General features: G+C 39.1%; 2 protein-coding genes across 3 annotated transcripts in view; one reads left to right on the forward strand and one right to left on the reverse strand.

Moving 5' to 3' along the window:
* Window positions 1–3,206, forward strand: part of LOC137286467 (afadin-like) — a 71,900-nt gene extending 68,694 nt beyond the window's left edge. The window contains exon 26 of the mRNA XM_067818356.1: window positions 26–3,206. Within this exon, the coding sequence (XP_067674457.1) occupies window positions 26–901 (876 nt within the window). The 3' untranslated portion in view covers window positions 902–3,206. The remainder of the gene's footprint in view (window positions 1–25) is intronic.
* Window positions 3,207–4,653: 1,447 nt separating this feature from the next.
* Window positions 4,654–20,296, reverse strand: LOC137287021 (uncharacterized). Of its 2 annotated transcripts, none has more exons than XM_067819116.1 (8): window positions 19,809–20,296; window positions 13,963–14,081; window positions 12,976–13,042; window positions 11,723–11,830; window positions 11,315–11,408; window positions 10,205–10,293; window positions 8,390–8,500; window positions 4,654–6,703 (listed from the first exon to the last, which is right to left on the reverse strand). In XM_067819116.1, exons 1-8 carry the CDS (start codon window positions 19,977–19,979, stop codon window positions 6,527–6,529), a joined length of 936 nt encoding a protein of 311 aa, XP_067675217.1. In that variant the 5' UTR covers window positions 19,980–20,296; the 3' UTR covers window positions 4,654–6,526. The 2 variants fall into 2 exon arrangements, with proteins under 2 accessions (XP_067675217.1, XP_067675218.1); XM_067819117.1 differs by lacking the exon at window positions 19,809–20,296 and adding an exon at window positions 14,869–14,881.
* Between the last annotated feature and the right edge of the window lie 1,529 nt (window positions 20,297–21,825).

A 21,825-nucleotide genomic window follows, 5' to 3' on the forward strand; every position in this document is an offset into this window, starting at 1 on the left:
TTCTAAATTTGGTTCAATATTTTAGGAACGAGAACAGCTGCAAGAGATGCAGGCAGCACGAGAACTAGAAGAGGCCACGCTCAGAGCACAGATTCGGCAACAAGAGGAGGAATATTCTCGGAAGCGGCTGGAGAAACAGAAACAGCTCCGTCTGGAGCAGCAGCGAGAGATCCGTGTGTCATCTGAGAGGCAGAGGATTGAATCCATGCAGGAACAGAACCGGGGTACAGGCTTTGACAATCAGCCATATGCTAACCTCCCACCTGCTCAGCCCAACAGGGATGTGCCACAGCCTCCAGAGAGAAACAGTTCCTTCAATATGATTCAGAGAGGTAGCATGCGTAACTCAGACTACCAGGGGCCCAATTTCCGTGATCAGCCTCAGCCAGCCAGGAGGATGGGTCAAGAGAACCCAGCACCTGCTGCATCCATGCCCGTTCCCAAGAAGTCAGTGTCATTCAATACTCAGCTGGAGCAACTGAATACATACAGTGTTGGAAGTGTCAGTGGTGAGTCCCACCCTTCTGTGTCATCCTATCGTTCCTCACAAGGCTCTCAGTCAGAAACAGCAGATCCTCAGTTCATGGACCATCCGGGAATGACACATGAGACAAATGAAGTGTTTTCATCACCGCCTCAAAACAACGTCAATCATGATATCACGTATGTGGCTGGTGGAACACCTAATGTTGTTGGTTCCCAGGAGATCTACCGAGACCCCCGACAACGGATCGCAGCCCAAAAAGCTGCAAACTCTATCAAACGGCCAGGTGCAGAAAGAATGTCATTCAGAGACAAGATGAAATATTTTGCTACTGAGGCTGGCGAGGATACCATTAAATTTAAACCGAAAGCTTCCAAGACTTTAAGAACCATTGAATCTCAGTTAAATGGCCAATAGTTTCTGTGCGTCAAATTCATGAGGATGGTTGGAAAGGGAGTTGGCCCAATTAAGAGTTCCGCTTCCTGAGCCTGTGTGGTATTTGTGCCCTGGTGTCAAAGCTGTATGTAAATATTCTTCTCAGGTTGACAACGGGCCGGATGCTTGGGGCAGGTCATGGGAGGTTTGGCGGAAAAACAATGAATTATTGTTAAAGAGGCAGTTCTTCATTGAGTCTGTCTTCTGTATGCTGTTCCTCAGTGCTGAGAAAATATGTCTAATATATTGCTTCCTGGAGCAACAGTGCTTTGAATTGTGTACATTGATGAGATGATATCTGTCTGAAGAGAAGACAAAGACATTGAAAGACTGAAATAACTTGCCATTAGACATTGTAGCTTTCCATCATTAATCATATATTGTTGTCATTTTACTTCCCTTGTTTATGAAAACACAGTACTAATATTGACCAAGACGATTTTATTATTTAGAAATCATGATGCAAAGTCATTCAGATATGATTTCACATTTTGGAGGGGTTGGTTTCACTATAACAAGACTTGTACAGACATGAGAAAAGTGAAATCTGTTTACTACTAATGGGAAATGTGACTTGATCACAGACAAGCATATTATACGTTTTGCTCATTTCGTACATATATACATCTATATATCATACTTGTTTGTCAACTGTCGAGTGTATAGTGTACATACACAGACTCTTTCTAGTGGTGCATTGCTTGTGAAATACATATTCATTTAGGGAACATTTTAAATTTAGTATTTTTACTACCCAACTTTTATATCTTTGCAAATAGTTTGTGCTAACATTATAGCTCTTGCGGAAGTGTTTTATAGATTTTCTGTATTTTGTTCATATAATGTGTATATGCCTTGGCAGGGGCACCTGCTTCATCTGTTTTTGTAATCATATCATATATGTCATGGCCGCTACTGTTAACTCTGCATATTTTCATCGTTGATACAACCAGCCACACGGGAGAGAAGATGGCATCAGACTGGTGATAGTGAAATCACAGTTTGATAACCAGGACAAAATACTACACGATTATTTTTTCTTGTTTCAACATATCAGAAAGAATCATGCACAACTGGAAAAAACCTTATGACTATTTGTGTACGACAACTTAGTTGTATAGAAGAATAGGTTGGTCCTAAGTTTTGGGGGGTAGATTGTTGTCATTTCCATTCATTACATGAAAATCATCCCACAGCGTTCATCTCAGCATCCAGTTCTCGTGTGTAGTTTCTATGACGAAGTCATTGTATCAATGTGTCGATGAAGATATGCAGTGCTGATGTAGAGGGTCATTTGTTGACATATCGCCAGCTGGTTGTGAGGTTTCTATGCAGTGAGTCCATCATGTTTTTAGGCAGTGCCTTTACTAATGACATCCATCCAAGCACCTCAGTGATAGTGTTTACAAATCAGAGTGTAATTTTCTAACTATGTTTCCAGTGATATTGTGATACAATATTGATATTTTGGTTGTGAATCTTAACTGTGGCCGTCCTCCGCAAGTACCTTTAACCTTCCAGGGTTAACCAATGGAGTTTATAACAAGGATAAAATAACATGTAAATTTTGCATTGAATGTAATAGTTCTCATCTTGCAAAATTAGCGCATCAGGACCGGAACTTGTGATGAATACATATCTAAAAATCATTTATGCTGCCTGTTGAGGAACAAACTTTGTTTGTTTCATGACTTGAAGATTTTATTTTTCAGCAGTTGAATTTGAAAATGAAACAAGGCATATAAAGCTTAATCTGTATTGAGCTACTCAACAGTGTACAGGAATGTTTAGAGTTCATGAATAGTGTAAATTATAAAGAGACATACACAGAGTAAGTGCTACTCATGTTAAGCTTAGGAATATGATCTTTGGTCAAAGGTGTTGTCCTCAGCAAGTGTTATACAGTATTTGACCTTGTCTTGAAATGGCAATTTCGGGTTAATGTCAACACAGGTCCACATTTCGTTAGACTATTGGCGCAGCGAATCAGGTTTGATCTTGGTATCTATATCTGATGTTGAGTAGCATAGATTGAAAGTCCTCTACAACTACACTTTTGAATTTCCGAGTTGCAGTTGACATGTCTTGACATTTTGTGGAGATGGATATTTTATCTGCTACTAACTGAAGCATCTGGTTTTAAGGTCTGTGATATGTGTCGGATATGACAGGAATACCTACACAAGATTCACAGACCAAGGTGGAAATGTTAGCCCAGATGTAGATCTTATTACACTGTACATTATGATTAAGTATATACATTGGAGCAATAAAATCATACAGGAAATACTGTACTTTGTGTCTTCATCTCACAGGCATGTAGGGAATGAAACATTTCAAAATTTCCCATTACACCACAGGACCAGTGAGCAGACAGTAATTAGTGGTCCTGTCTGTACTTCACTAGTCCAAAATAACCCTCGTAGGTTTACTAAGCTATCAGTACAAAATTCACAGGCCACCAGGATGACTACAAACTTATAATTTAGTGGTCCTGATGAATTTTTACCAGCCAGGGACCACAAGACAAAAGTACATTTCACACAATGGGCATAACTGTTGAAGCAGTTTTTGAGGAATAGGAGCAAAATTTGACATGTCTGCGTGCACTTAAGAAACTATTCATGATCCTGAACCTTTTTTGTCAGTTATACTGAGACACTTCAAGCTCTTTGAAGAATGGAGAGAACTGATATCAAGCAATGTTTTCTGGGAGCAAAATTTCAATCAAGACTTCGTAATCAAAGTATGAAACTAACAGACACTGCAGATGAGGATAAGCTGGAAGCTGAAATATCAAGGCACATCATTCATGTTAAAGGAATTATCTGTATTCAATGTCCTGTCAAGGTTATGCTGACCTTGTTCAAGCAATGTCCAGACACAACTTATAAACGCATTGAAGTTTTTTTCATGTGAGGTCTTTTTAAAAAATAATATTCTGGTGGTCCACTGCAGTGATTTCAGTTGTGAAAATACATGAAGGCAAATTGAACATAAATGGCCAACATGCTGGCATACCCGATAACAACACGCACACGAACTGATGAATACAACCCCCATATAGGAATACACAATCCAGTGTCAAAAATAGTCTAATGTTCCATGTTGTATTACACTTTCTCTGTTAAGTACAGGTTCTTATATAATTTTCCAGGATGAAGTGTGTGATTTCACCACTTCTGAAATGGCATTATAGCTTTTAGCCACAGGATCTGTTCCAGTTCCCCACATTTACACTTGAGAGAGTTCTCACACTTTCATTTTTGTGGAAGCTCTTTTTTCAGTTCTCCACGTGTTTTTTTCCCAGTCATAAAATCATATCCTAAACCAGCCTGCTCTACAACGAAAACACTGCTCAAAACAAATTCATTCTTGGAAAGAAATGCTTTATTTTGCATTAGTAGTTATGTTTCATATAACTTCAAGGTGCTATCACATTAGATATCTCTCACATTGGCAGGTATGAACATCATACATGGTTTCTTTGCTGTATAGGGGTGGTAAGGTAGGCCAGTGGATGAAGCATCCAGTCATCATGTGGAAGGTCTGGGTTTGATTCCCCACATGGGTACAATGTCTGAAACCCATTTCTGCTGTCCCCAGCTATGATATTGCTGGTATATTGCTAAATGTGTAAAACCATACTCACTCACTTCTTGCATACAATGTATGTGAAATCTCACTTTCACAATTTACAGGAAATAGCAAACATTTTAAAAAGAAGCAATGCATTAAATCCTGGAATGATTTATTTATGACTCAAAAATACATAAACTGTACAAAATGACATTTGCATGCTACTAAAAATATTTCCTGAATAAATCAGTATGACACGAACATGAAGGTGATGAAGTCTTGGCATTGAATTCTGCATAGCAATGCAACATGGGCTTACAAACACTCTTTATAATTCTGGGGTTTTTTTTGCATCTGTATACATGATTATTGACAATATATTATGCCACCCGTGGCAGACATATCCCTCCTTGCATGATATATAAAACTGATATCAGATTATCCATTGCAATGTGGTAGCATAGTGGTCAAAGCATTCACTAATCACACTGAAGAAACGGGTTCGATTCCCAGATGGGTACAATGTGTGAAGCCTCTTTCTGGTGCCCCCAGTTGTGATATTGCTAAAAGTTGTATAAAACTAAACTCGCTCACCCAATTTGAATTATTGATACAAAATTCATATTTGAAATATGTAGCTTGCTGCATGGCTGGAACACTCTATTCTCAACAAAACTAAGCGTACGAATCTATACACTTGTTTATTTACCATGTGATTCAATAAAGTACCAGCAAATACACCTGTTAGTCATTGCCAACTCTCCCCATCAACTAGATATACTTTGGAGATAAACATCATGTGTTGGCCAATTTCCGGGTGTTATTGAGTATTTGAAGCACGGGAATGCATTTGGAACCAACGACGTCAGCCGCAGGTTTCAAATGAAATATTCCCGTCCTTCAAATACTCAATAACACCCGGAAATTGGCCAACACATGATGTTTATCGACATTGTAAACACAAAAGTAAACCAAAGGGTTTTAGTGTCTGCACTCGTTTACATCGAACACGGATACAGCAGTGAAGTGTCATCAGCTGGCCGTTTCAGCTGGTTCCCATGGTAGCATCTGGAGTTGCTCATTTGTGACGTCATTCTAACTTTACGTCACAATATGATTTGAATGACGTCACCACTGTTGATGACACAACAAAACAATTGTTTACGTGTCAATACGCGGTGAATAGTCTTTCAGTTTCCGGGAATCTAATACCATTTAATCATGTTTTTCAACCAATCAGATTACAGAACACAGTAACTTTTGGTTTACAATGGCCAATACATATCTACTGACTCCTGAAATCTCAAAGCTATGCTTCTTTTATTCAAACTGCAGGAGTCTTTACCAATACAGACCTGTGAATGTATGTGTTAGAATTAATCTTCAGTAACCCATGGTTGTAAGAGGTGACTCATGAAATTGAGTGGTCAGAATCACTGACCGCATTAACAGATGACATTGTATATTAATTGAGTAGATCAATGCTCATTATATTCGTCAGTGGATTGTCTTGTTCAGACTGATCACCTGGATCAGGTGGTCAAGCTCGCACACTTGGTTGACACATTGTATCTCAATTACATAGATCAATGCGCGTGCTGTTGATCACTGGATTGTCTCTCCCAGACTCGACTATCTACTGACTGCCACCATATAGATCGAATATTCTGCTATACACTAACACTTACTACAGATCTGCAACAAAATATTTTCATACCATAGACCTTCCTCAAGAGTTAATCTGTAACATGGATATATTATTCTAGAGTGTTGAGGAATCTGTCACCACACAGGAACCAGGCATCGTATGGCAACCACTGGATTGTGAGATATGCGCATACATATTGCATAATCCATGTGCGACCTCCATGCAGTGTCCGTTAAATAGCATGGACATTGTGTAGCCATCCCAGGGCAACAGCATGGTGGCTGTCTTGTGATGGACCACTTTATATTGGGTATGTACACTGGCAATACTATCCTTGAATTGTCCTTCAGTAAATCACGCTTGTTATACTGACATTATCCTCAGTAAGTCACACTGAACCGGTAGTTCAGATAATCAATACTCGAGATGGGTTCATATTTATCTGAACCATCCAGGCACTTAACAATAACTTCATCATTTGGGTGAACAAAAAATGCCAGTGACTGTCGACTCTGGCGCTTCTTCAGTTCTGCCTCAGGAATCATGACTCGGTGTTTCTGAAAATAAGCAAGAGACATGATGTACCTTGAAATACTTCTCACTGACATTAGACATATAGACGATAAGGAGGTTGTGCAGTTGGAAAGATGGTTAGTGAAGTATATCTGAAGTTGAACATGAAAATATTGCACTGATATTGCTTTGTTTGAATGCTATGGATTTGGATTGAAAATCATTACTTGATCAAAATGATGTTGATGCCAAATGTTGTTTTTGGTCATAATGGAAACAGCATTGAGGCTAGCTTCGGGCCATTATGAAGGCAGCAGTGTGACTGATTTTGAGTCGTTATGCAGGCAGCAGTGAGTCTTGTTTTGGGCCATAATGCAGGCAGCAGTGAGGCTTGCTTGGGTCATAAAGCAGGCTGCAGTGTGACTTAGCTTTGGCCCTAATGGAGGCAGGTGTGCGACTTAGCTTGGGTCCTCATGCTGTCAGGCATTGACTTTGCTTGGGTCATAAAGCAGGCTGCAGTGTCCCTTAGCTTGGGTCATAAAGCAAGCAGCAGTGTGGCCTAGCTTGGGTCATGAAGCAGGCAGCAGTGTGACTTGTATTGAGCCAAGTAGGGAGCCTTGTTTTGGGCCATAATGAAGGCAGCAGCAGGCTTGCTTCGGGTCATTATGCATTCAGCAGAGAGGCTTCCTTGGGTGATAAAGCAGGCAGCAGTGTCACCTAGCTTGGGTCAGAAAGCAGGCAGCAGAGTGACTTGTTTGGGGCCATTATGCAGGCAGCAGTGAGGCTTACTTAGGACCATTATGCAGGAAGCAGAGAAGCTTGCTTTGGTCAGAGAGCAGACAGCAGAGTGACTTAGCTTGGGACATTATGCAGACAGGGGTGTGACTTTGCTTGGGTCCCAATGCAGGCAGCAGTGTGACTTAGCTTGGGCCATTATGTCGACAGGGGTGTAACTTACTTTGGACTATTATGCAGGTAGCAGTGAGCCATGAGTGGGCCATGATAGAGGCAGCAGTGTGACTTAGCTTCGGCCATAAAGCAGGCAGCAGTGTGTCTTAGCTTGGGCCATAATGAAGCCTGCAGTGTAACTTAGCTTGGACCATTATGCAGGCAACAATGAGGCATGAGAGGACCATGATACAGGCAGCAGTGTGATTTAGCTTGGGCCATAATGCAGGCAACAATGAGGCATGAGTGGACCATGATACAGGCAGTAGTGTGACTTAGCCGTCCAGACAGTGTTGCCTGGGCCATGAGAACCTTACTTATGTATATGTCACAATGTAACATGATGGCCAAGTTGACAATGAGAGGGTATATTTGTATTTAGCCTTTACACATGTTCAGTACTATTCCAGCCACACTGGGTGAGTGAGTGAGTTTAGTTTTACGTCGCACTTAGCTATATGGCGACGGTCTGTAAATAATCGAGCCTGGACCAGACAATCCAGTGATCAACAACATGAGCATCAATCTGCACAATGGGGAACCGATGACGTGTCAACCAAGTTAGCTAGTCTGACCACCCGATCCCGTTAGTCGCCTCTTATGACAAGCATAGTCACCTTTTATGGCAAGCATGGGTTGCTGAAGGCCTATTCTACCCCGGGACCTTCACGGGTCCCAGCCACACTGCTCCAACCAGGGCATAGCTGAATCAGTTCATCCAAACAACATGATAGTCAGTGCGTCTAAACAAGGCTGCTTGTATTAAAGAACAGTCTGCTTACTGTGGCTCTAAGCTTATCTGCAGTCCATCTCTGCATGAGGTCACCAATGTTGACCAAAACTGCGCCAGGGACAGGCTGGGCAGGAACATATACGTCATCAGTGTTCATCACCTGAAACATGTCATACCACATACACATAATCACCATTCAACTCCTGAAAAATGTCATACCACAGAGACATCACCATTCATCTCCTGAAAAATGTTATATCACAGACATCATCACCATCTCGTTACAAATGTTATACCACACAGACACCATCTCCTGAAAAATGTTGTACCACACAGACATCATCACCATCTCCTGAAAAATGTCATACCACATGGGCATCATCACCATCTCCTGAAACATGTCATACCACATGGACATCATCACCATTTCCTGAAAAATGTTGTACCACATTGACATCATCACCATCTCCTGAAACATGTCATACCACATAGACCTCATCACCATCTCCTGAAAAATGTTGTACCACATTGACATGATTACCATCTCCTGAAAAATGTTGTACCACATATACCTCATCACCATCTCCTGAAAAATGTTGTACCACATAGACCTCATCACCATCTCCTGAAACATGTAATACCACATAGACCTCATCATCATCTCCTGAAAAATGTTATACCACATAGACCTCATCACCATCTCCTGAAACATGTCATACCACATAGACCTCATCACAATCTCCTGAAACATGTCATACCACATAGACCTCATCACCATCTCCTGAAAAATGTTGTACCACATTGACATCATCACCATCTCCTGAAACATGTCATACCACATAGACCTCATCACCATCTCCTGAAAAATGTTGTACCACATTGACATGATTACCATCTCCTGAAAAATGTTGTACCACATATACCTCATCACCATCTCCTGAAAAATGTTGTACCACATAGACCTCATCACCATCTCCTGAAACATGTAATACCACATAGACCTCATCATCATCTCCTGAAAAATGTTATACCACATAGACCTCATCACCATCTCCTGAAACATGTCATACCACATAGACCTCATCACAATCTCCTGAAACATGTCATACCACATAGACCTCATCACCATCTCCTGAAAAATGTTGTACCACATTGACATCATTACCATCTCCTGAAACATGTCATACCACATAGACCTCATCACCATCTCCTGAAACATGTCGTACCACATGGACATCATCACCATCTCCTGAAACATGTCATACCACATAGACATTATCACCTTTCATCACATGATACATGTCATACCACACACATCTCATCACCTGCTCTCAGTGATATTGTCTTTCGTCACTGTATGTCTCTACACTGCTGCAGTATGATAACATGTTATCAAAAGAGAGACAGAGGCTGACCAAACAATTTGGTCATCATTGATTTTTTTATTCATGAAAAACCCAGGCTACACACTTGGCGATTGTGGGATTATGCCATGCATGCCTGATAAACTGGATTTTGCACATGTGCATGTTTCCGATTTACCACATCTTTGAATACTATCTCAATGAACGTGTCAGTTTTTGCATGGCAGGAAAGCCATAAGTGATGAATAATTTCACCTCTTTATTAAACCCCACTCAGCTTTAAGGTATTCAAATAACAAGAAATAAATTCAGGATGAATCTGGGATTTGAATACAGAATCTCTGGATGTCATGGTGAGCTAAATATGTTAACATTATCAAAACAAGCCCTATACAGACCTCCAGATAAGCTTTTGCTATGGTGTATTTTTAAGCACATACACAGCTTATCTGTAGCTCTGCCTATGGTTGTTTCAGTTCTAATATTTGATGGAAACTCACCTCTAAGCCTCCAATACCATCTTGGAACAGCAGTGTTACTGTCCCATAGTCAGAATGTTCTCCACAGCGGACCTGGCCAGGTTTCGCACCTGTAAACCAGAATTGTTTTAAAACTTAACACCTGTCTATAACTACCAGAAAAGTAGTACTAAATGTTTGTTTATTACCATTTGCAAGATTCCACATTCATTAATGAAGTACACAACCATACAGATAATAAGATCTGGTGTGTTGCAAAAAGTGATGTTTCAAGATTCTCAGGCCATTATCAAGCTAAGAGTGACTACAATCACGTGATGACCAGTACACATATATATAGACAGAACAAGCTGTGACACACAGCAGATTAAAATGCACTGAAATCAATCACAACAAAGCTGTGACCAACAGTGACCAAAGGTTGTACATGCCTACAAAAGTACAGATCCAGTGATAGACTGTATTTATCAATAATTACAATAGCACCCATCAGCAATCTAATTCTATTTGTATATTTGACTTGTGCTATTTTCTGTTCTCACACTTCACCTGACCTCATCCAACTATGTGGTACTTGCTATCAAATTTGTTTGTTAATCCCACTTACTACAATTTCCATAAAACTGGGTACCCGATAGATCTGTGGGGAATTAGGCTTCAGTAATCCGCCACTGTCGTAATATTCAACTAAGGGATCTGGTGGTCAGGCTAGCTGACATGGTTGACACAACTGTGTCCAAATTGTGTAGATCGATGCCCATGGTATTCATCACTGGATTGTCTAGTCCAGACTTGATTATTTACAGACCTCTACCATATAGCTGGAATATTGCTGAGTGTGGGGTAAAATTAAATTCACTCACTCCACAGAACTGAAAGTCTGACAAATATGTGGTCCTAGGTTTGGGCTGTGGAAGCTTTGTCAATTTACATTTGTCAGAAGAGTACACAAAGTATATGACCCAGGGTCCCAGTTGTCAGACTTCCATACTTGTAGAAATCCCCATAAAATTATGCATATCTGTATTTTCCAGAGAAAGTGTATTCCAAAATATAACACATTACAAATAAAAGTTTAAAATTACATTATACTATTCTGTTTTCCGAAACTGTCAAAAAGGAAGCCCTTACATTCAGAAAGAGGAGGGTAGTACAGACTTCTCAGAGTGGTTGGACAGCCCTTCCTGCCTATGAGACTGTGACACTCGCTTAAGAAATTCTTATCCTAAAACACATGGAAGAAGTCAAATTAGAATTCTGAAGCTGAGATTCTATTTATCATCCAAAATCACTTTTCACTAGTTTTCAACAAAAAAATGTACATCTGTACATGGTTCTGTGTGACTTGCAGTGCAGAGATGTCAAAGCATGGTGAAATCATCAAGTCATCATGACGTGAAAATGATACAGCCAAGGAGACATTGTTTAATCAGACACTAAGCAGTATCTCCTGTGATACACAGTTTTGGATGATAAATACACATCTCCAACTTAAGGCTAATGCACAACACACCCACTCTATACATGGTGCATGTTCACCTCCAGTTTGAGGCCAATGGATAACACATCCAGAACTCTCATGGTCAACTGCCTGCACTCGCTGAAGAAAGAGAAGAAGGTTGACCTGAAGATATCTGATGGCCACGACTGAAATGTTAAAACATATCTTATGATGGACTGAAAAATATGTACTGTGAAACATGAAAGCATTAGAGAATGAAATGCTGAATTACAGTCTCTGAAGATCCGGTTAGAATTGATCTTCAGTAACCCATGCTTTTTCATAAGAAGCGACTGACGGGATCGGGTGGTCAGTCTCGCTGACTTGTTCAACATGTGCCGTTGTATCCCAGTTGCATAGACCAATGCTGATCCTATTGTTCACTGGATTGTCTGGTCCAGACTTGATTATTTACAGAGAGACTGCATTTAGCTGGATTACTGGTCAGTGTGGCATGACACTTAACTCACTCACTACAGCCTCTGAAACATTGACGTGCCGTGACAGATTAAATATACACACTAATGCAATGTGACACAGTCATCCAACATGTCCATAGTCCCACATTCCCTTGTGACCAATGCTAAGAACACCAGGAACCCAACATTTTATATCAGAATCCATTATACACTCCAACATTGTCAGATTCAGGGTTTTGCATAATCATACCACGCTTTGTAGGTTTAAACAAACTGTTAACCTACTGCTTGAGAGTGAGTGAGTGAGTGAGTTTAGTTTTACGCCACACTTTGCAATATTCCAGCTATATGGCAGCGGGCTGTAAATAATTGAGTCTGGACCAGACAATCAGGTGATCAACAGCACGAGCATCAATCTGCGCAATTGGGAACCGATGACATGTGTCAACCAAGTCAGCGAGCCTGACCACCCAATGCCATTAGTCGCCTCTTACGACAAGCATAATCGCCTTTTATGGCAAGCATGGGTTGCTGAAGGCTTATTCTACCCCAGGACCTTCATGGGTGACTGACTGTTTGTAATATATGCTAGTGATGATGATATCAAGGGAGGGGTCACCAACTTTGTTCTGCGGAGGTAGGGGAGTCATTACTTTTGTACACATGTACTATGGAAGTCAGCAATTTTGTACATAAAATGTTGTACACGAAATATCATATGGGTACATTCAGGAATATTCAACAGTTAATGCAAAACATTAGTTTCAAGTATTCAATATTAAAAAGGGGTAGGTGGGTGGGTGGTGTTGTTTCGAAAACCAAATTTATGAAATCTTACTTTAAACAAACTCTTTGAAAAATATTATACTCACCCCTTCTTCACTTGGTGTAAAGTTAAAAGATTCTTTCAGGTCACCTGCTTGTCTGTCTGGGTTGAGCCTGTAAATACAAACTTCTGTAAATATTACACATAAAAGAATTTAAACAACATGCTGAGTTTCTGCACATACTTCACTGACACTGTACGGAGCCTGTGTGGAGGCTGTGCGGAGATCACTTATTCCAGCTGTCTGGAAGTGGTCTGGACCAGACAATCCAGTGATCAACATCACAAGTATTAATCTATGAAAGTGGGATACGATGATATGTGTCAGCCAAGTCAGCAAGCCTAACACCTGATCCCATTAGTCGCCTCTTATGAGAAACATTGGTTACTACTGAAGAATCGTGCAATAACTGTACTGCTGTCACATGGGAACACACGAAAGTGGAGCTATCAGTTGTGTAAAGGCACCATAGACTCCAGCCAAATGTGAAAAAGGCACAATCTGTCAACTTGTCTCAACAATAATCTAGCTTCATTTGACTTTTCTTGCCCTAACTTGATACCTGCCTGACTATCTGCCTCATAACTGTGTGTTTTCTTTCTGACTAAGAATTATAAGTATCTTAGAAATGAGCACAGCATATTCTCCGTCTCGAGCATCCACATTCAATAATAATGATAATAATGACAATACTTATAATGAGTCTCATGACTCAATTCCCCAGGTACCCATATTTTGCTGACTCACTGTGCATCGTTGTGGGGCAGGACTGTAGTCCTAGAAGCTCTCAGGAGTTATTATCAAGGCTCAGTTTGTACCATGTGGGGAGTCAAACCCTGGTTTTCAGCATGATAAGTGAACACTTTAATCACAAGGCAACTCCGTTTATTCATAATGAAGCACAAAATGGTGGCATCAGTCAAAGCAGAAAAAACATGCTGCCATCTTGTTCTTTTTTCATGAATTCTGTAATGCAGTCAGGAAGCTAACACAAATGTGTGCTTTTGGTAGAATATTATTTGTCATACTTACTTTTCTACCTCCAGGCCAACCCATCCATGGTTGCCAATACTTTTGTTTCTAGCACAGCTTTTTTTTACTTCCATGGGCTGACTGAAAAAGTCTTTAGACGTTTGGAACATACCATTAATCTGAAATAAATAACATGCCATGATACATTGATACTTTTTCTAAGACGCTATTATCGATACATTCAAAACCATACTGACACTTAGTTTTGAAAGTATTGGTTTAAATATACTCAGGTATTGTTTACATTTTGCAGTTGCATAATGTTTTTTTTTTGCTACAAATGAATACTTTTCATGCACAAAGATGGAAACTCTTTAATCTCTGAGACTAAAAATAATGTTGATCTTTTCATGGACAGTCCAAAAATATGAAATCCTGATGTTCAAAATGCAACGTGATCCGTATCGTTCCATGAAACTGATGTATCGTGACATCCCTAGAAATATATACACCACACAATTTTGTACTCTGACAGATCATAGCTTTATGATAGTCTGGAGCTACAGTGACACAAATTTTTGACATTCGATATCTGGAAGCGTGTTATACATATATTGGGGAGATATCCACCCAGTTTAGCTTCATGAATTTCATTATTGTTCAACTGGCATTCGACTGAGAAGTTGGTGTGTCAAAAGTGAACCTTATAAGTTTATGGATAACAAATGACTGATAATTATAGTTTGATAATGATGTCATAATCTATATCGAAACAATGCTCTATGCAAATATTTCCATAAACTAGAAGTTGTTATGCATAAAGTTTTTTGTTTCACACAGTCATCAAACGTTCATTCTAGCAATAAATACTATTCCAATTAGAACATAACATGAAGCTGCATACATGAAGTAGCGATACATGTCCTGATAATATGGGTGTGCTATGATTCATATCCTCAGACTAACATTTCATAAGTTCATATTTTCTCCCTTTCTGAAGGTGAATCTCAGCCCTGGATCATATGTTTATGTACTTCAGTCAGCCAAGATGAGATATTGTAGACGAGAAACATAGAAGTAGAGGTGTTCTGATGATCAAAAATAATTGAAAATTGATAGAAAGAAAGACTAAAAATGATCATTGATTGTAAAAATATACTTTCAAGTAATCAAATTTTGTTGTTTTAGTAACACATATTTGAATGAAGAAAACTAACCATTAATAGGGCAGGAAACAAACCAATTTTTAGGGTTAATGTGATCAAACTTAGCGGTATACATGATCTATACATCAAATTAAAGCTGCAGACCTACAGAATAATAATATACATGGTGTGGAAATATCCCTGTGGACACTTTTTGGGAGCAACAACACTAAAAATTAGAATTTTGCCAATATCTTTTTAAATTTTTAAAATATTAACTACATTTAAACAAATGCACCACCACATGAAAGGTTATTCTCTGTACAAAAGAAAAGTAAAAGTGATTCCAATATTTAGACATAAAATTTGCATTTCCTGCTTGAATAATTAGGTAAAAGTAAAGATTTCACTGATGTTGCTTGATATTTTTTGCAAGGTATGATAGAGTAGAAGAATAATAAATCTGTCATGATTTCAAAATTACCTTTGTATCATTATTCACTATCTTTCTTAGTGATAGAGATACATTAGTATCTCTAAAATGGATCATCTTCTATAGATAATGAATTAAAAATGTTAATGTGCTCAGAACTGACAATCCTTCAAACCCATTTCATTTACTGTTCTTTTATAAAGGCAATGGTAATTTTTGTGCTAAAGGTTATTGGTTATAACCATTTAGAAAAGAAATGTGCTCAAGTGTGAATTTATAACAAAAATACTGATCAAGCATTTCTTACTGACTGGTCTAATTACAGGTTTAGTTACACATCAGATCAAAGTTGTTCAAAGTTCTGTCTAACAATTTTCATGTTACCCATGAAATAGATTTGTGATTATTGCAAAGTCATTCTTCATTGTCACTGGTTTCTTCAACAACATCATTCATGGTCTGTCCACCCTGTCCATGCTTGCAATAATGCAATAACGCAGTTCAATGCAAGGAAGATTGTTGTGTCTACAAATGCACAGCACTGAGGAGCATGAGGACTTGCAGCAGGTGCAAACAAGGCAGTCAAGAACTTCTGAAGCAATTAGATGTTCAAACAATGTGGGGGTAAGCAATCCTTTCACCCTTGTCCAGCCAAAATCTTCAGGGTTACTAAGCCCTGGTTTACCACAATGACAACTTGTCCAGATGCCAGTTTGCCACATCACACGCTTAACATGTTGTCAAAAGCTGTCTTTGCAAGGGGGCAGTTTGGCAAGCTCAGTGTTACTTAGTCAACATGGTTGAAGTCTGATATCATTCAAAGATCTAGAGTTTCATGGTTTAAGCCTCTTCCTGGGGTCATACAAGGCTGATGTTAGTTGCCCGCAGACTTTCACCGCTGCATCAAGGTTTCCTAAAAACAATACTCGAGGCCTTAAAAACATATCTTTGTCTTTCATCATAGCTTTGTACCAACCACAGTTGAAGACTGTTTTCTTGCCAACATGAAAAACTTCTAATGATGTATCACAACCAGTAAAGGCATGGATACCTGGCAAAGCAAATGGCACTGATGATCCAAGAAGATCACAGATGTTAAGAACAGGAATGAACTGGTGCTTGTCTGTGACTGCAGAAGACACTCCAGTTTCAAACCAAATTTCTCTGGCATGTTCCATTTGTGGATAATAGTAGTTACATAGTATAAGAACATCTGTATCAGGAGACCTGAGAATATGTCCTTGGGTATGCCTCTCTGCAAACTCATCACTGCAGTATATGGCGCGGAAGAGCATATGTATATCAGCTTCTTCTTGAGAACACTGAAGTTTATCAATGCAAACATCACCAGTGTGAGTGATCAACTTGGTCACCATTCCATCTTCATATCCTCCTGAGAGATACAGTCTTCCTTGTGGTTCCATTTCTGGTGACATTGTAGCCTGCACTTTGGTGCACAAGAAGTTGTTGAACTGTGACTTGTTCTCAGACACACCTAGAAATTTGTTCCATGGTGGAATCTGTCTGCCTGATGACAGTTGATACTTTTTTCCACCTTTTAGGTCAGCTCTTTGGGAGAGTTCGAGTTATCGTGCTGGTCAAGATGATGGCAGGTTTCATGTTTCTCAATATTGCCATTGCATCTGAATGTAGACAGCGTCTTTCTTCTAAAAGTCATTGAAAAGTGATGTAGGAACTGATCCAACGAGATATGAGAGAACCTTGGCCATTGTGACATCATTGCAACAAGCTGTGAGACATAAAGCTTTTCTGAAGACCATTTCTTCGTTTAAATGTACAAGTCGCACAGTCCCATCTCCACTGTGTAGCTTTGTTTTCTTCTTCTTTTCAGTAAAGGTGACCAAGGTATTGGACAATAGAAAGACTTTTGCCTGTAGACAATGTATCCAGGGATTGGGATAGAGAACTTTGACCATGGGCCATTTTCTGGCTTGCCAGTGAGTTTCTGAATTTAGAATGGTCCACCGCCCTTGTATCAATGGTAAACTTCAAAATTTTAATGGACCATTTTTTATTTGAATGTGCAAAATGGTAATTGAGAACAAGAAGAAAGATGAAGCATAAGATTCTCTGAATGTGATTTGATAATATTTTCACCCTCAAAGTGGCCTCTCGAGGATTTTCATCAGAAAAAACTTATGACTTAATTATCTTGAAATCTGTCAATGTAACGGTTGACTTTAAAGATGTGAAATGCCATTAAAAAACCCTAGTATATCAGACACAAAAACAATTTACCTATTTGAAATGCATTTCAATGTTTATCATCAAACAACATTAGTGCATAACTACACCCACTGGTAATTTTCTGTCATTTCTATCACTGAAACATAAGGTTCTGATGCAAAGTACACAAATAGAAAACAACTTACCTCAGTGATGATGTTGAAGAAATGTAAAGACTTGTCAAGGCTTCAAGTGGAAATACTTGGATAAAGATTGTACAAGCTGTCAAGTTCCAAATGACAACACCTCTATGACAGGAAGTGGTCTCAGCAGACAACAGGAAGTATTAGTTTCTTCATGACTTATATTACTGTGAAGTTTCTCTGAAGACTTTAGTGGTTTGACATTAAAACGTTTTACAAGAGAATGTCCATGTAAATTTTACATCATTTTTTTCTCAATACTCGGATCACAAGCTTTCATTTCATGTATAGATTGTCTATACCTCTCTTAGATATCAAAAACAAATGTGTTGTGACGGAATATCAAGTTTGTGTCCTGCCCTATAAAGCTGATGAATATTCATGAACAAACATGCATCCAACAGCGTAAAGCTACGTGCATTGTTATTTATGTAAACTTTTAACCACTTTCATTTTATAATTAAAATTGCAGTATCTTTCTTGCATACATACCTTTTCATGCATGACATTAATGAGACAAAATGGGGAAAACACTTATAATTGCTAATTACACTAAAAACATAGATCTATATATTTACATTGCAAGTGTGTGTGTGTGTGTGAGAGAGAGAGAGACAGAGAGAGAAAGAGAGATGTATGTAGGTATGGTGGGTGGTCAGGTTCGCAAGTTGGTAATCATGGTAATTATTCCTCTGCTATAACTTTCTACTCCCCATCAGTATATGTCATCCATCTAATGCGCCACCAGAAAAGTATGACTATATAGATAGATGACAGATAATACCTAACAGATCATTATTGACCAGAGGCAAAACGTACTGGCTAGCGACCAGTTATCGCCTACACCTAGTTGTCATGCATGTTCAGAGAGCTTGTACTTCCATATTATTTCACATATTAACACACCACAAAAGCAATAGGCTATAGGTTATGAGAGTTAAAATCACTGCGAGTATTTTACATTGTAGATGTTACAATGATGAACACCCACAGAAGACAAGACCCGAACACGCTGGGGGATATTATGTGTCCATTAGTGTTAGTAATTAGTAATTTAACCAACAATGGCGATAACTGATCACTAGCCAGTATATGACATAACATTTTCATAAGAAGATCATATCAAATATAACTCCCTGGAAAGAGTTACGAGTTCCTCCAGTTCCTCCACCAATGTCGTTGGTTTCACATTAATTTCAGACTCACTGTGTGCATGCGCAGAGCGAGTAAAAATATCTACTGGTCAAGTTCCGGTTTGGTCATATGCTTACCGATAGTGTAAATACACTCAAAACAAAATGATTCAATAATAATTATTTACAAGTGACAACTGTTCATTGCTGACTAAATATATCGATTTACATGTGCTTTTCAGGTATTGATGTCCTTATTGTGTGTTTTGATAGTAATGAGAAGGGGATGTGCAGGAAGAACGGTGGTGGTGAGATGTGTTTATACAAGAACTTATCATGCTTATTGACATAAATCAAGCTATTTATTTCACTACTCCCGGTCTTTTGTACATACAGGTATAACAATAAGCTGTAATAGACATAAAACTATGTATTTGGTTTGATTTTTCGGTTTCTTTAGAGTGTGTTTACATTATCGGTAAACGTACGACCAAAGCGGAACTTGACCAGTAGATATTTTGACACGCTCTGCGTCAAATCATGTCTGAAATTAATGTGCAACCAACGACATTGGTGGAGGAACTCGGAACTCTTTCCAAGGAGTTATATATTGATATGTCATAGAATTATAAAGAAACCTAACACAACACTTACTAAAGGACTCACAAAAATGACTAAAAGCCATCAAATTAAGTACAATATATAGAGTTGAACCACTCAGTGTTACCTTTGTAAATCTGCAGGAGAGTGAATATGGTGCTCTTTCCAGTAAACTCTTAGCTACTTGTACTAGTTGTAGTCTTACCTTGCTCTGTTCAATTCCATGATTAATCAGGTACACAAACCCAACACTGCTGAAGGCATCACAGATCCCCCTTGCAGTATCTTTTAAAACTTCGCAATGGACAGAACCAGCATCTGTGACATGCAGCCCGTATTTCTCGAAGTCCACGATGGGAATCCCAGTATTTGCCATAGTGACGACAAACGACGGCAAGAGTGTCCTCTGTCTGTGCGCTGTCTGTGTTGATGACAATGATGTGTCTGCTCTGATCCTTGCTCGGCCACCACTCGCCTATTTCAGTAAACAGCGAAGGGAATCGTCTCCTCATTGGTCAGTGCACAATAGCGTACGACAAAGTCTGTCACTGATTAGAAACAATGCATACTGGTGTATTAGATCAGGGATACTCTATAACAGGGATTGGTCACTCGCTTGCTTTCCTTACCATTTGTACTAATTAACGTGTGCCTCGTCATGCTCCACTGCACACGTCGACTTGGTTTGTTCTCAGCGCAAATCGGCTGCGCTTAACAGTATTTCAACCAGTTTACTGTCGGAAACTATCGGCATCTCCCGGAGTAATACTCGGTAAATTGGAGTAGGCTCCCCTGAATGTTGTCACAACAAGCTGGTTACACTTCCTGTCGCCGAATGATGCATGTGTGGATTAATGAGAGGACTTGAGAATGTGTTTACACATTGCCTTGTTCAAAGACTCTCTGTTTATGTGACAATTTTGATACAGCATTCGAAACGATCGCCAGCCCAGAGGCCCAGCGTCGGTTGTTAATGTATCAGGCCAACAGTTTCAGTTATCTGCAGGCCCATGTGGTCTTCTGTCAATTAGATCTCATTTCTTTTCAACTAGCATCGTGCCCATAATTTGTATTAATGTTCAGGAATTATCCTTGATCCCTCATGTTAGGATAACTTCCAGTTTCACTTCATACTCATAGTATTATATATTCAGTGCCGCATAGGAATGTCAGCAGTCTATAACTAATGTAAACTTCTCTGTGCTCCATACACTTCACTAATGGATTTTGTAGGGACTGTGAAACTCTCTACAATGAAGACTATTTTGTTTTCATTGGTTTGATTTCAACAAAATGGGTATGCAGACTTTAAAGACTGCAAGTGGCAGCAAGCCCTGATGGCCAAATGGCAAAATAAAGGTTATTATGTTATTATATGTATGTGAAATGACCTGTTACACAATTAAAATGTCTCATTATGTTTCAGTGGTTTTCTGTTTGTGTGGAATGCTTAGGCTGCATAAAAATATGTTTCTCAGGCACATTCTTTTCAAAAGTGACGAGTAAGACTTTGATTTTTAATTTTTGATAGACAAAATGTGACGAGGGAGGAACACATTTTTATTTCTTTTTCCTTCAGGAATACAGTTTGGAAAGTTAAGCACATGTTAATGAGTTGTAGATTCAGTCACTCTCATTCTTACAGACACTCAGTCTATAATGGACAAATGGACGGCCGTGGCAAAGTCGAAATTATTTTTTTTAAGAGGGCAGTTAATGAAGATGACCAGATGTCTTCCTGCATGTGCGCAATTGCATGGATACTGACAGAATGTCAACTGACACAGTCACTCCCCCCTAAAAAAACAGAAAGTTTAAAACCATCACAAAGCGTTAAAAAGTCCTTTGCAGTTTTGTCAAATATCAACAATAGTTTCAGAACTAAAACATTCAAGCATCAAAGGCATCCATGGCAGATTAGAACAGATCAGATATGTCATACCTCACACTTTCACCAGATAGAATATTCCCCTCAATACTTAGAGGTGTATTTGAAAGAAATGAATTTTAGGACGACTAAACACATTCAAACATTGGCTTGTAGTAATGAGTGATCAGATCAGATCAACGATATGTCATATTTTTCACACACATGAAATACTTGTGAATGTATACACCCTACCAATTATTTTTTTAATTCATAAAATCATCACTATTACTTCCAAACACCTCTCACCAGATGGAACTTTTTTCCCTAACAGAAATTAAAGGTTTGTGTGAAA

This window comes from Haliotis asinina, chromosome 6 (assembly GCF_037392515.1).
Source record: "Haliotis asinina isolate JCU_RB_2024 chromosome 6, JCU_Hal_asi_v2, whole genome shotgun sequence".
In the NCBI taxonomy this organism is placed as follows: domain Eukaryota; kingdom Metazoa; phylum Mollusca; class Gastropoda; order Lepetellida; family Haliotidae; genus Haliotis; species Haliotis asinina.

Excerpts from the sequence above, each read along its gene's own strand:
- LOC137287021 (XM_067819116.1), bottom strand. The coding sequence starts at position 19,979 with ATGGCAAATACTGGGATTCCCATCGTGGACTTCGAGAAATACGGGCTG. Across the intron at positions 8,501-10,204 it reads ATGGTATTGGAGGCTTAGAG|GTGATGAACACTGATGACGT; the intron begins GTGAGTTTCCAT and ends GACATGTTTCAG. Across the intron at positions 6,704-8,389 it reads CAGATAAGCTTAGAGCCACA|AAACACCGAGTCATGATTCC; the intron begins GTAAGCAGACTG and ends GCTTATTTTCAG.